The sequence below is a fragment of the Peromyscus eremicus genome, chromosome 6, assembly GCF_949786415.1.
Source record: "Peromyscus eremicus chromosome 6, PerEre_H2_v1, whole genome shotgun sequence".
Lineage (NCBI taxonomy): Eukaryota > Metazoa > Chordata > Mammalia > Rodentia > Cricetidae > Peromyscus > Peromyscus eremicus.
Genome location: NC_081421.1, coordinates 123,321,635 through 123,336,771, shown reverse-complemented (window position 1 = coordinate 123,336,771; position 15,137 = coordinate 123,321,635). Strand labels below are relative to the sequence as shown.

The 15,137-nt window shown below is 43.2% G+C and overlaps 1 protein-coding gene and 1 long non-coding RNA gene across 2 annotated transcripts in view; one reads left to right on the top strand and one right to left on the bottom strand.

Moving 5' to 3' along the window:
• The window catches only part of Ak5 (adenylate kinase 5), a 193,615-nt gene that overhangs the window by 50,508 nt on the left and 127,970 nt on the right, over positions 1-15,137 (top strand). Inside the window, exon 6 of the mRNA XM_059266474.1 lies at positions 113-304. Within this exon, the coding sequence (XP_059122457.1) occupies positions 113-304 (192 nt within the window). The remainder of the gene's footprint in view (positions 1-112; positions 305-15,137) is intronic.
• LOC131913673 (uncharacterized) lies at positions 6,945-11,412 on the bottom strand. The gene is made up of 3 exons (XR_009379949.1): positions 11,302-11,412; positions 8,328-8,463; positions 6,945-7,224 (listed from the first exon to the last, which is right to left on the bottom strand). It is a non-coding gene; the product is annotated as an uncharacterized LOC131913673 (long non-coding RNA).

Sequence of the window (15,137 nt, the reverse complement as noted above, 5' to 3'; positions counted from 1 at the left end):
ATGAAGAGCCAAGGATGCGGCCCCTGCAGCAGAGCCACTGGAGGGTTGTGCTGCTGTCCGTGGCTGTTGCTTGGCACCTTAAACACCTGTCTACATGTCGTGCTCCCCACAGATCTGCACCCCTGACCTGGTGGTGTTCCTGGCTTGTGCCAACCAGAGGCTCAAAGAGAGATTAGTGAAGCGTGCAGAGCAACAGGGACGGCCTGATGACAATCTCAAAGCCACCCAGAGGAGACTAGTAAACTTCAAGCAGAACGCTGCCCCGCTGGTGAAATACTTCCAGGAGAAAGGACTCATCATGACTGTAAGTTGGCTTCTCTGGGGCATAACCGCAGAGTGACCTTTCAGACCTCTAACTGGTCCATATTCTCACTTAGGAATTCTCCTGATTTTAAGAAGTGGCTTTGGGGACAATGTGCAGTATCAATTTAAAAAATTTAAAGCAGTCATTTTTACTAATATCCCTTGATTTAGCCATAATGATTTTTTAAAGCCTTGCATTTTTAGTTTGATTTCTATGAAAGAGAATGTGTTGATCTTGTCTACAGTTCCATATCATCCAAGTTTAAAGTGTTTTGCAGCAACAATCTGGGTAGTTTTAAGCAACATTTGCCCATTTCTCTGTTTACCACACAATATCAGTAGACTTATAGACAGCAGTTGGCATGGGATGGTAGGAGACGAATTTTTAGGTTGGACTTAGTCATGTACTATATGAGGTAACAGATCCTGACTCTGCCATCATGTTTCCTGATGGTTGGACTTGTTGTAAATGAGAGCTGGTGTTGAAATGGAAGGTGTCCATCTTTCTGCACCTTTAATATAGTGCAGTGTATGCACACACATGTCAGTATTAACATTTTCCTACATAGCCAGCTGGTTCTATGGTTACTGGTATTCAGTGTGCCAATGGAGGATGTCGCTGGGTCTTCAGGCCCCTCATTTTTTAGACTATGAGCCTTGAGAGGTGAAGGCCCAGCCTGATTGACAATGTGACAGATCTGATTCAATATTAAGTCATGGCAAAGACAGAGACCATAGGCCACAAAAAAAAATTCCTCATGCCACAGAAGCCACGGTGGCTTCCTGGCAGCTGGACTATGGTAGGCAGCCTCAGACTTTTCTGTCCTGCCCTCTGCCCCTTCACCCCAGACTAAGAGTTCTTGCCTAGTGGGCTGGCGTGAATATGCTGTGAATCTGGTGAAAACAATGTACACCCCTCCCATTTTTCAGTTTTTATGTAGTGACTGAAGCATGTTCACAGAACTCCTGTGACCTAACGATGCTTGTGGTAAACCATCTCTTGGTTGGACTAAGATGCCCTCAGAACTAAAGAGACAGCTGCAGCATTTGGATGGTAATCCTCTCCATCTTGATATATTTATTGTGATTTGTGCTTTGAGTCAGAGTTGTAAATCTGGTCTGGAGATGACGTCCCATGCCAGAGGTCATTTATGTTTTGGCTTAAAACAGACATTGAGTTCTAGGAAAGATTTGGGAACATTGGGGTGGGTTTTTCTATGACTGTGTGTGTGTGTGTGTGTGTGTGTGTGTGTGTGTGTGTGTGTGATATGTGTTGTGATGTGTGTGTATGTGTGATATGTGTGTGTTATGTGTGTGTTTGGTGTATATGTGTGTGTGGTGTGTGTGATGTGTGTGTGATATGTGTGTATGTGTGATGTGTGTGTGTGATGTGTATGTACGTGTGATGTGTGTGTGTGGTGTGTGTGTGGTGTGTGTGTATGTATGATGTGTGTGTGTGTGTGTGTGTGTGTGTGTGGTGTGTGGTGTGTGTGTGTGTGTGTGTGTGTGTGTGTGTGTGTGTGTATGCTTGGTTGTTGTGTATTTTTCTCACTTACTAGTACTGATTTCTGCCTTGTGCTATGATAAAAGAAATGAACCCTGCAGACTAAATCCCAACGCAAGGAGCAGAGCCAGAGTTTTAATTGATATGTCCATGGTTTAAAGGTAATACCGAGTGTCCTGATGACTCCCTGCATTCCTCATCAAAGCTGAGCAGATTTCCCAAATGAATGCAGAGCGGGGAGTGGTAATTTACTAATAGTTTGCATGGAGGTGAAATGCCGTTGCCTGTAATTGAAGCAGTCAGTAACAATAGAGCTGGCAGCCTGTGACCTCACTGCTGAAACCAAGTGAGCTCTAAGATAAATGCCTCTAATTACTGGGAGAAAACTTGCCTCACAAAGCCACCTTTTGGAAACTAGGGAGCACAGGCTGATCTCCCGAGAGTATAATTTGAAAAAAATAGTCTGACAAGGACATAAATCCTGTCTCCTGAGACGCGTGTTCTCTTTCGGTGCTGGGATCACAGTTCCCTTTCAGAATCAAACTTTGGTGGCACTGCTGTTTTTAAAGATGAGCTAAATAATAAAAACAATCATCTTTATTCATCCCAGTCATGTTACGATTTTAATAAAAATCTATTAGTTAATAGGTTAGACTCAAAGTTTTCCTCTTCTCTGTCTCCCCTCCAGCCCCCTGCCTGGGCTTCTACCTGCCACTCCTGATGGATTCCTTTATTCACTTAGTAAATAGTCACTCAGAAGACATTCCTCTGCTGGTTGTTGGGGTTGCAGGCCGAGGGGATGGCTCAGAGTGTAAGAGTGCTTGCCCAGTTCAGAGCCTGTCTTCATTTGCTTTTGTTCGTATGGTAACTACTATAACTAAAAGCAACTGGGAGAGGAAAGAGTTTATTACACCTTTTGTGTTACAGTCCATTATTGAGGGAAGTCAAGACAGGAAACTCAAGGCAGGACCTTGAAGCAGAAACCCTAGAGAAGTGCTGCTTTCTGGCTTGCTGTCCTAGGCTTGTTCAGCTACTTTTCTTATACAACCCAGGTCCACCTGCCTAGGGATGGTGCTGCCCACAGTGGACTTAGGCACTTCTACATCAATCAGCGATCAAGAAAATGCCCAGAGACCAGTCTGATGGAGGCGATTTCTCAGTTGAGATTCTCTCTTCCCGGGAATGTCTAGGTTTGTGTCAAGTTGACAGTAACTAAGACAGATACCCAGCACCCATGTGTAAAGTACTTGTAACCTTGTAACTGAGAGTACTTGTAACCCCAGCACTGGAGGTGGAACAGAGACAGGAGGATTGCTGGAGCTGGCTGGTTGGCCAGCCAGGCTAGCTGGAAAACAGAAAACTCAGTGAGGTCCAATGAGAGACCCTGTCTTGAAAGAATAAGGCAGAGAGTGATAGTGTAGGACAACTGCCTTCCCCAGATGCACAGCACATGCAACTATGCACACACATGTGTACACCACACACACAAAACAAAAGAAGAGTAAAGGCTTTTGGTTTCTTCATTGACTGTTTCAAACTCCTAGACATTGCTAACCCAGGACATCATGTGTTCCCAGTACAGGAAGAGTGTATAGTTTATGGGGAAATGTATATGAAACATGAGCTATGGATTATGAGGACTGGTGAGTCCCTGAATGTGAGAATGTTCAGGGATCTCCCACATAGTCTTTGCATTCTCGGGGACTGGAATTCCCTGCAACAAACAGAACAGGCCCCCTCCCCGTCCATATGTAGGGAATTAACCACTGGTCTCCAAGAAAGCCTCCTGAGGACCACTGGTCCTTGGAGTTTGAAACCTCATGTGGAATCTCAGCTCCTCTGACATTTAATATCATGGTGTCCCACAAGGTCTGTCGTAGCTGGAGAGAGGGTGTGAGCTGCCTTGCAATGTTATACAGGAGCAGTGAGAGAAGAGATGTGACATGATGATGGATGACAATGTAGAGACCATGTTTAAGGTTCACCAGACATCTTTATTGCATGGTTCAGATGCCAGTGGCATCACTCAACAACTATGTAACCTGCAGATGGCATAACCTTCTCTGTAACTCACATACCTCACCTGTAAAATGGATGCCATCCTCCACTCTGTCCCATTGTGCTTAAGATTAACTGGATGACGTATGTATAAAGGGTCCCTAGATTGTGGTAAGTGTCATTTAGTTAGTTGATATCACTTCATGACTTCTGTATCTCTTACTTTCCCTTCTGCCCCCTCTAATGCTCTGCTAGGGTCTAAAACTCTCACTAGCAAGACCATGTCTTTTGAGGAAACTACTGCTTCTCCCCAAATAAATGTTACTGAAGAAACCCCAAATTAATAATTTAGGGTTCTAAAACTTCATGGCAACTTATTTTTATCTTTAAGTATGCCTGTTGATGAATTATGAAGTTGACCCAATGGCTTTGTTTGTCTATTTTGTGGTGAATTGAACCAAGGGTCTTGTGTCTGCTAGGCAAGGCCACTACCACTGTGCTATGTCCCTGGCCAGAAATTTCTTTAACAGCCATGTTGTCTACATAATCAAGATGTGTCTGAATAGTGTAGTTGAATTGTAATGGACCATCAACCGATTCTTTTCTTTTTCCTGCTTCTTCATTGACTATGTATCTGTTGGTAGCTGTGACTAAAGAAAAAAAAAACATTTTGACTGAAAAGAGAATCTAATAGTCAGAGATTCGGTATGTCACGGTCTGGTCATGATCTTGTCAACATTCTTCCCATATCATTTTGTTTGCAAGCTGAATTTAAGCGACAGGAAATTCAAAAGCTTGTGTATTGGATCTTTGTGGAATTTTTTCAATGTGTTGACTTTTGCTCACCATAATTATTAGATATAATTTCTTTTCATTCTTTATTGATCCTTACATTTTTAATTAAAGGGTAGGATATTGGGATTTTCCAGAGTTTGTGAAATGTCTTTCATGAGGATGTGGGTATTTGGAATTAGGGAAGTTGCTTATTTGGTGTTGACTGAGTGAGCGGCTCTCAGGACATGTTGGGCACTTGGACTTATGAACTGTGTTACTGCTGGATAATAAGTTCCCTTTTATAGATTTTTGAAGTCTCAATATAATGTTTGCTGTTATCTTAATTTAAAAAGCTTAAACAAAAATGAATTAGTTGGTCAAGAAGTCTTTGTAATTTTGTTCCTTAGCTTTTATGATGTTAGTGGTCAAACCCACTGCCTGTGGATGCGTACTATCCACTCTATCACAGAAACGTAGTTACGTATAGATATGAAGGACTCCAAAAGTGTATTTGCAAGACTCTTATTTTTAAAGAAAGAAATGTTTGAAGTGCTTGAAAATAGAAGGCAAAATCTTCTGTCAGTATTTTCTGCCATGCATCAAGCTTTGTGCTTTGGGCATCTCGCCAGGCTAGAAAGACAAATGACTTACCGGACTGAACAGAAGCTGCTTCACATGGGTGATGATTAGGGCCAGTGAGATGGCTCAGCCAATACGGGTGCTTGCCACCAAACCTAACAATCTGATCCCCTGGCCCCACATGATGAAAGGAGAGAACCCACTCTCCCAAGTTGTTCTCTGACCTCCATATGCATGCCATGGTATACATGTACACACACATGTGCATATCCATACAAACACACACACACACATACAAGCCCAGTAAATATGTAAAATATGATTTAAAAGATTTTATTTCTAAAAATGTGTGATAATCAGTGAATGTCTGCTTTAGACGGTGAATCAAGCAACAGCCATTGTCCTTGTGGACATAAGAGGATATAAGAAAATACAAGATTTTAAAATGAGAAGTAAGCTGTAGTTGTAAAATGTATGAAGAATCCTCTTAATTCATATCAAAGTTTACCGACTGGATTTCTTCAGACAACAAACGGATAGGCTGAAAAATATTAAAAGCAGGATTATTTCTTGTTTACCAACACACAAGTGACTGCAGCCAGTCTGTGTTCTCTCATTTCAGTAATTATCTCACACAATTTTGGGATTTTTGGTTTTACAGAGTAGGAGTATTAGAAAAAAAAGAGAGTTCTCTATTCTTGGCATTCTTTGAAGTGAATGTATTTATTTATTCATTTTTGAGACAGGGTGTCATGTGAACTCAGGCTTGCTACATAGCTGAAGGTGACCTTGAATTTCTGATCCCCCTGCCTCCATCTCCCAAGCGCTGCTCTTACAGGCTTGTACCACCGTGCCCCCCTGGAATATGCAACGTAGGGTGTGGAACCTGAGGCCTAGTGAATGTTAGGCAAGCGTGCTACCAATTGAGCTACATCTTCATCCACTGACATGAGTATTTTCAACATGTGTGCCCTTCTCCCCTTCTCTCTCTCTGTCTCTCCCCCATACACATTCTCTCTCTGTCTCTCTGTCTGTCTGTCTCTCTGTCTCTGTCTCTCTCTCTCTCTCTCTCACATACACACACACACACATACACACACAAATTAGAAATGATTCTGCAAATCAAGTCTCCAAATAAGTATGTGACTTCTGACAAAACAAAAAACAATAAATAATAAATAAATAAATAAATAAATAAATAAATAAATAAATGCCTCCAAACCTCTCCCTGGCTTTTCTCACTTTTCTGTGCCTTAGGGACCATTCCATCACCATGTAGTATCAAAATAGGTCACAGAGGACACAATCCTGTTAAAGCCACACTACTGAGCTAAGAGTATGTCTCAGTGGTAGAGTGTTTGTATGATACGGGGTGGGGGAGGGGGTGATACCCAGTGAGCCACCTCATTTCCCACTGGGCACTGTCCTGAGCCAGGAAAGCTCCCTTTGCATTTCACTTCCTTCATTTGCTGTATATCACTCCTTTTCAATTAGGAGAGCTCCATACTCCACATTTCAAATTTACCACTGAAACTGTAATTCCCATCGCACCAGATACTGCTACCCAGAGGAAAAGTGAACAGGAATAGTTACTGCTTTCAGACTGCAACAATGAAGAATTATTCTTTGATTAACTTTGAGTTTCCTGGGAACCAGCACTAGCATTCAAGATGCAAACACACCGATGTGGTTTGGATGTGAACTGTCCCCACAGGCTAGTGCATTTGCACACCTGGTCTCCAGCTGCTGGCACTGTTTGGGGAGTACTTTTAAGATGTGGGGTCTTCCTAGAGGAAGTCTGTCACTGGGGCCAGTCTTTGGGGTTTTATAGCCTGGCTTCACTTCCTTCTCCTTCTCTCCTTCATGACTGCCAGCCTCATGATCATACAGCCATGCCTTACCAGTCATAACGGACAGTAGCCAAAACATACCTTTCTCCCTTTACCTGACTTTCCTAAGGGTATTCTATCACAGCAGAAAAGGAACGAATACTCCTGCCCCGAGAGTCTCCGTGCTCAGCCCCTGGGGATCAGCACCCTCTCCCTTGGTGTCACGGTATAGTGTAGCTGAAATGGAAACAGAAATGCTTAGGAAGAAATAAATCTAAGCAGCGCCACAGTCGATAAACCACCAGGAGACTCGGCAGCTGCCTCATCTTGAGGAAGGCACAGAAAACACTTGCTAGCATCTCGCCCAAACAAACCCAATCTCCCAAAATTACTAGGAGGAAATTTTGTCATGCTTCTGAGTAGGTGGACATTGATGAATTTGCAGCATGTAAGACAGTGAGCCACATTTCTTCTTTAGTACCATGGCTTGTTTTCTCTTGTTTAAATGTCCATTGTCATGTAGCCAAAGACTTCCTTCTCATTCCTATTTGTTGGATTTAGTAACTAAGAAAAGTGTCCCAGTGCAGTTCTTAAAGTTAACAAATTAGGCCGAGAGATATAGAACAGTGTGTGAGCACATCTAGATATGTGGCCACTGTGATGGCTTGTCTTCATTGCCAACATGCCTGGGTTTAGAATCACTGAGGAGACGTACCTCTGGGCACATCTGTGAGGGTGTTTCCAGAGAAGTTTAGCTAAGGAGGGACAACCCACCCAGCATGTGGTGTCTGTCATCATCCTATGTGCTGCAGCATGTGATATCATCATCCTGGGCCGCAGCATGTGATGTCATCATCCTGTGCTGCAGCATGTGAAATCATCATCCTGAGCTGTAGATGTAACCAACCGTCTTATTAAATAAGAAACACAGAGCAGATTCAGAGAAGAAAGCCAAGAGGTCAGAACTAAGAGCCTTACCCTTCCTGCTTCAGCCAAGAGAGCTCTTTGAAAAGGGGCCTACTTCCTGTCTGTTCATCTTCATATAGACTGTCTGTTCTGCCTTCTTATTGGTTGTAAACCCAAACAAGTGACTGCGTCGTCACTGCCTGTATGTACAGCCCTCCAGGTCCTCTATGGTATTGAGATCAAAGGCGTGTGTCTCCAATGTTGGCTGTATCCTTGAACACACAGAGATCTACTAGCTCTGTCTACCAAGTGCTGGGATTAAAGGCATGTGCCACCACCGCCACGCTCTTGCTATGGCTCTAATAGCTCTGACCCCCAGGCAACTTTATTTATTAACATACAATTAAAATCACATTTCAGTACAAGTAAAATACCACCACACTGAGCTGCAGCATGTGATGTCATCATCCTGGGCTGCAGCATGTGATATCATCATCCTGGACTGCAGCATGTGATGTCATCATCCTGTGTGCTGCAGCATGTGGTGTCATCATCCTGTGGGCTGAGGTCCTGGGTAGAATGAGGGAAAAGGGAAGAGGCCAGCTGCACAGCAGAGTTCCTTGCCCTCTGCTTCCTGTTTGCTCAGATGTGAGAAGTCACGGCCACATGCTCCTGTGCAGGAACTCCACCTTGCCTTTGCCACCAGGATGGCTTAAGCTGTGATACTTCTCAAGCCATGAGCCAAAATAAATCCATTTACTTAAATCACTTTCTGTTATATGTTTTGTCATTGCAACAAGAAACGAATGCATCCCTGTCAATTGTATTCCAGTTGCTCAAAATATTAACTAAATGGTTCTTTCTGGCATGAAACACAGTAATACTGGAGCCTCAAAATAACATGAAAAATGCTTAATTTTTGACCCAATAAAATAAGATATTAAAGGATATTGATGTCTGGATGATGAGAATTTGTCAAACCCTACAAGGTGTATGTGGTTGAGTGGGGGTCTGGCTAGAGAGTGCTACCTCAGGCAAGTGCCATTGCTGCTTCAGGAGGCCACACCTCTGTGTGGCTCAGGGTTACCCTTCCCACTGTCCAACTTACACAGGTCTTCATAAGTACAATTTTTCAAAAGCCAGAACGTAATTAAAGGATGAATCTGACGACTTTCATTAATTGTCACTGTTGTGCACTCTAAAAGATAAACTGTGATTCCTGTTTCATTTTGTGTTCCTTTACATTAAAAACAAAACAAAAACACTGGACAGTGGAGCCATTTGTGCACAATGCCACCATCCACACACAGCAAAGCAAGAGCCACATCTTGGGATATAAATTATGCTGGTTCCTAAACAGCATCAGAATGTGGAGAAGAAGCAGAGAGCATATTTATAGTTCCTGGCATTCTGTCTCTGGAAGAAGCACGTGTCCCGCCGTCCTTCTCCCTTCCTGAAGCTCACACAGTATCAGTCATCTTCACACTCCACAGGCAGAGAACAAACCAAATGACTCAGTGAATGCGTCTCCTCTCAAAGTTAGAAAAGGAAGTCGATGCCACCCTACTGCTCACTCCCCACCAGAAGGACTCTTGCCTTGGATCCAGTAATCTCATTGCGTTGGGTTACATTGGTGATGTAAGGATGGGCTTTAAAAATGAGTCACGTTTCTGTTGATTTTTATTGGCATAGACACTAGAAAAATCTAGTCCAAAAGCCCTACTGATGTTTTTCAGTTATCTTAAGTACAAAGGAAGGCCTTAGTATGATAACTATAAAGCAAATGATTTGAATACAATTAAGATAATATTGAAGGGGCTGGAGAGATGGCCCTGCAGTTAAGAGAGCTTACTGCCATGTTGAATGGTTGGCAAATGTCTGTAACTCCAGCTCCGAAGGATCCAGTGTCCTCTTCTGGCCTCCCCAGACAGACAGACAGACAGACAGACAGATACACACACACACACACACACACACACACACACACACACACACACACACACACGGCTACATCTCTAGATAATAGCTTCATCAAAGCAAAAACTTTGACTCTCAACAAACATTCCAGACTTCAGGAATCGAGTCTTCATTTACTTTAAAATGTTATAAAAAGCCTGGGTAGATAGCTCAGGGAGTAAAGTTCCTGCCACCCAAGTGAGATCCAGGAGGATCTGAGTTCAGATTCCCTCGAACCACGTGCAACTGAGCATGGCAGAGTGCATCTGTGGTGGTTTCCGAGAAACGCCCCCTCCCCGGCTGGGGCCGCTGTGGAGTCTGTAGGAGGAAGTATGCCACTTTAGAGCATCACTACATTTTGTGTTCTCTTTCTTTGCTTCCTGTGCACTGATCAACATGTGGTCAGCTGGCTTCCTGCCCCAGCCACCGTGCCATCCTTCCCCCTCCCTGATGGACTCTGTCCGTCTGGAACCATAATCCAAAATAAACGCTTTCTTCCTTAAGTTGCTTTTAGTCATGGCATTTTATTCATTACAGGAACAGAAAAGTAACTAATACAGCCTCTGAGCTCACTGGCCAGTCTAGGTTCCGTGAGAGACCCTGTCTCAAAGAGAATCACAGAGAGGGATAAAGGAAGAAGACATCTGACACGAGCCTTTGGCCTTCTTCCCCGACCCTGCCTGCCTGTCTGTCTGTCTGTCTGTCTCTGTGTGTATGTGTGTGTATGTGTCTGTCTGTTCCCCTCTCTATCTCTCTCTCTCTCTCTCTCTCTCTCTCTCTCTCTCTCTGTCTCTCTCTAATTTGAGACAGGCACACAAATTTTATAGGTCTTATTGGGAACATTTATAAGAAAAGCATTGGAACTGATCAATACCTTTAGAGAGACAGCATATAAATTGTCTCCCCCAAAGAAGACAGAGCAGGCAAAATGCTTAGCAGTCAAGAAAATACAAAGCACTGTTATGACTGGGAAGTGCGTTCACAAACAACAGCCATCAGTTCTGAGCTCTTGGTGTGTCCCTGGCACTAATCACAGTGTGTCACGGTGGCTCGTCATCTTGCACTGTGCCTCTGTGAAGAGGGTTTTGTCATTATCTGCACTGTGTGAATGAAGCACAGGAATCCCTCACTTGTCCTGGACCCACAACAGCGGTGAGTCCTGCCAGCTCTGGCCTTGGGGCTCAGGAAGCACTTAGGCATTGTCTTGTTGACAGGGATGCCGAGGCACTCTGACCCACTTTCTTCAGACATTTATCTCCTGTCATGCATCTATTCAGCTGCAGTTTCTATACTTGTGTGTTTCAAACAAAAACTAATGAGAAAAATTATTCTATTGATATATTGTTTTGAAAGTTTGTTATAAAAAGTATTTTTACTAGGTAATAATCGTAAAATAATTAAGGTAATTTATAAAATTGCTTATTCCAAGAACAGGTAACAAGGAAATTTTACCACAGGTAGTCAGTCATCAGGCCTCATGTCTGTTTCCCTGTTCTGTACTCCTCACCTCCCCCAAGCCAACCAGGCAGCTGTAAGTCATGCTATGCTAGTGTCTTCTCTACTGCTCTGACAAAACACACCGACCAAAGCAGGTTACAGAAGAGAGGGTTTGTGTGAGCTCACAATGAGGGAGGCACCAGTGATGCGTTTGTGAGGCTGAGGTGGAAGGCCGTGTGGAGGACCAGCTTTGAGACCTGAGTAAGGGTGTGACACAACCAGAAGTATTAAACTGGTAACTGTATGACCGGGAGTAAAGAAGACTCCAGGTGGCCAGGAATGGAGACTGTGCACCACAGGCCTGCCTCTCTGTTGGGTGAGATCTGCGGCCCTCTGGCTGTAACCATGGGAAGGGGAGCAGCTGAGAAAGGGGGAGAAAGGTGTTCCCGAAGCACCTGCCTCCCAGGTGTGATGTCAGATGCACCTTTGTTCATTACAGCTTTTAGCAGTTTTTCTTTCCGTTGTATTTTTCACATCTTGACTATATTATGCCATGGGGAACTTCTCTGATCATGTCTTTTTGGACTCCCAAATGCATTTTGTGTTTCAATGTTTGTTTCTTTCTCTGGATTGGGTTTTCTCTAGATTGCTACAGTTTAATTGATTAGAGTCACTATGCCTGTAATGTTATCTCAGTTCCTTCTATTCCTATGGTTTTGTGTGGTTTTTTTTTTTTTTGGGGGGGGGTTGGTCTCCTTGTTTTCAGGAGCTGGCAAAATCAAATATTTGTTCTGTTATGTTAGGAACATTGTGCTAAAACTTGGCTATGAAGACCAAATAGACTTTGGTAACTCACTGCTCAGTGAGCAAATATTCTTTAAGTAAGTAGAAAAATAAGAATCGCAAATACCTGCTGATCTATTACACACACTTGGAAACAGTCAAAAAAAAAAAATTCTGAGAATACAGTGTTCATGTGACCCACGATGGAAATGAATGAGAAGTACTAATGGTATTTAAAAGGTTAAATTAAGGCACAGTAAAAATCTGTAATGAGTTCATTTGCTTAAACACTGATTTATGAATTGGACATCTCAAAACAGGAAGTATTTTGGGGTGCCAGTGAGGAGGCTGAAGGGAAGGGCTTTCAGGACACACATGGAAATACGCTGACAAAAATACTCAGTCATGGTCATTCAGGTGCACGGTCTGTCCTGTCCTGCAGGAAAGGCCCCGGTGTGTAAGGTGGGTGATGGGTTGTCATGAGTTTCCTTGTCATTGACCATCTCCATTTACACGAAATAGAGTTCAAGTTAGACTTCCTTGTGTTTTCACGTTTATCACTCCTTAGGAAACTGCCTGTCTGTGTCTGTTCATGGAGTCTTCGGCCCTGGTCTCTACTTTAAGTTACTTCAGAGTATCTGTCATTATCACAAAGTAAGAAACTTAATTCTGAAAGAAGCAAGGAAGAGCTGACACACTGTATCAAGTGCTGCAACTGTCTTCCAAAGCTTTGGTCTTTCAGCCACTGAACCCCAGCACGTGGTTAGTCCTTTCTGGGGCCTAGTGTTCCCACTGAAGTGGTCACAGTAGCAGCGAGGGTGGGGGCATGTGCCCTCTCTGGGATAAGCCCTAATCTGCACAAGAAGCCCACCAGCCTACCTCCTGTCATTCACCCGGATGTGGCTTTCTTCCTACTCTGCCTTACCTGGCCCTTCAGAACACCTACCGCTATCTTCTCCCTGACTGGCTTCCTTATCAGCCACCCTTACTCTCATCCAGCAGCATCCAGATGTTTCCTTTCTTAGGCATAATCCAAAAGATGATGCCTCTGCCTCTCCCACTTAAACCTGACCTACTTGGGGAAGGGAGGGCTGTACAGTTGTATCTCCAGGAGCCCGTATGGGATGTGGGGGAGAGGAAATCAGCGAGTGGCCTTGAGATGTCCTTATTATGATGGAAGAGTAGACAAAGGGCTGTGAGATGACATGAACTGTACTTGCCACATCCATGATAACCTCATTGATTGGATGAACACGAACTACCAGAATGAGGCTCCTCCAGGCATTGTAAGAAATAACCAAGTACCTGATGTTCTGTAATGAAGATTTGTGGTCACTATCATTTTCAGGATTAGAAACTAGCATGAGGGAGCTGAAGAGATGGCTGTGTGGGTAAAATGCTCACTGCATACACATGCAAACCTGAACTCGGACCCCCACCATGCACACCAACAGACATCAACAACAGTCTCCTGTAATCCCAGCACTGGGGAGGAGGTCACAAAAGGATCCCTGAGGCTTGCTGGTCAACCATCTTCATGCCAAACTAATGAGCTCCAGGTTCAATAAGAAATCTGTCTCAAGACATAAGGTGGAGAGTGTGCCAGGAAGACATTTGACATTAACCTTTGGCACACACACACACACAAACACACACACACACACACACACACACACACACACACACACACTCACACACTGGGAATAAGGACAAAATAAAGAGATAAATAGCCACAGAAGGAATGGGAAAAATTTAAAAGTTGTACATTAATCATTCTAATTTCTTGTTGATTCTCTTTCTTCCTTAATTCAGACACTTGAATTACCACAGTGTAAAACCACCTTAAGAACACACACATTTATCTTGAGACTTTAGATAATGTGGAAGATTGATGGGAATGTTGATCTTTGACTAGAGCCCCCACATAACATAACAAAAACACCACTGGATCTAGGAAGACGTCCTGGGGAAGAAGCCCGAGCAGACATGGGTGCTCAGGATGTAGCTGTCATCTGCTGTTGCTCGCTCGCTGGTGTGGCCAGCACAGTGGCAGAGCACAGTGAGAACTGTAAAATAAGTGTTGGATTGATGTGTAATTAATGAGGGGGATACCGTGAACACATTTTCAGTGTGAGCAGGAATTGTCTAAACTTCGTTCATGTGGATTGAATAAGCTTTTTGGTAATGTTTTAAACAGCGTTAAAAAAATCATGTTTTTCCTCATGGTCTGACCTCTGACCATTACCAATTCACAAGTTATTTGAAGGTGTTGGACACCATGAGAGATTTCTCAGAAAACACCAGAGTGTGGCTTCAAACAATTTCCACAATGGCTGTCAAATTTAGGAACAAGGAGGAAAACAAATAATGGATTTTTGTCTCCTGCCTGAAAATTTAATCTGAAAATATCAAGAATGCTGTGCATTGGGAGATCATGTCTCCTCTGCTCTAAAACTCCAGGCTAAAGTCTTAAACACAGACAGCACCATTGCTGGATGGACACTGACAGCGTTTGCTTTCAGTTTCCCACCAAGTCTTTACAGTTCACATGTTCATAGCAAATTAATTCTGGCTGAAGTCCAAAAGATGGTGTGATCCCTTACAATTGAATGACTAATGTGCAGTGTGATCCCTTACAACTGAATGACTAGCATACAATGTGATCCCTTACAACTGAATGACTAGTGTGTAGTGTGATCCCTTACAACTGGATGATTAGTGTGTGTGTGTGTGATCCCTTACAAATGAATGACTAGTGTGCAGTGTGATCCCTTACAACTAAATGACTAGTGGGCAGTGTGATCCCTTACAACTGAATGACTAGTGGGCAGTATTTCCTACTAAGCTCCATCTAGCTCAGAAGACCCAGTAAAGTGAAATGCTTTTGGTCACATGATCAGGGTTAGGTAACTGTAGTTTATTTCTGATTATTATTCATTTCATCTTTCTGAATTCATGAAATTCTCATTTGTATCGGTAGTATCAAGTGATTAATTTCTTAAAATTATTTGAGTAGGCAATTCAGTATAGTCTCTGAAATTTTAAATTACAAGAGAAAAAATATAAGA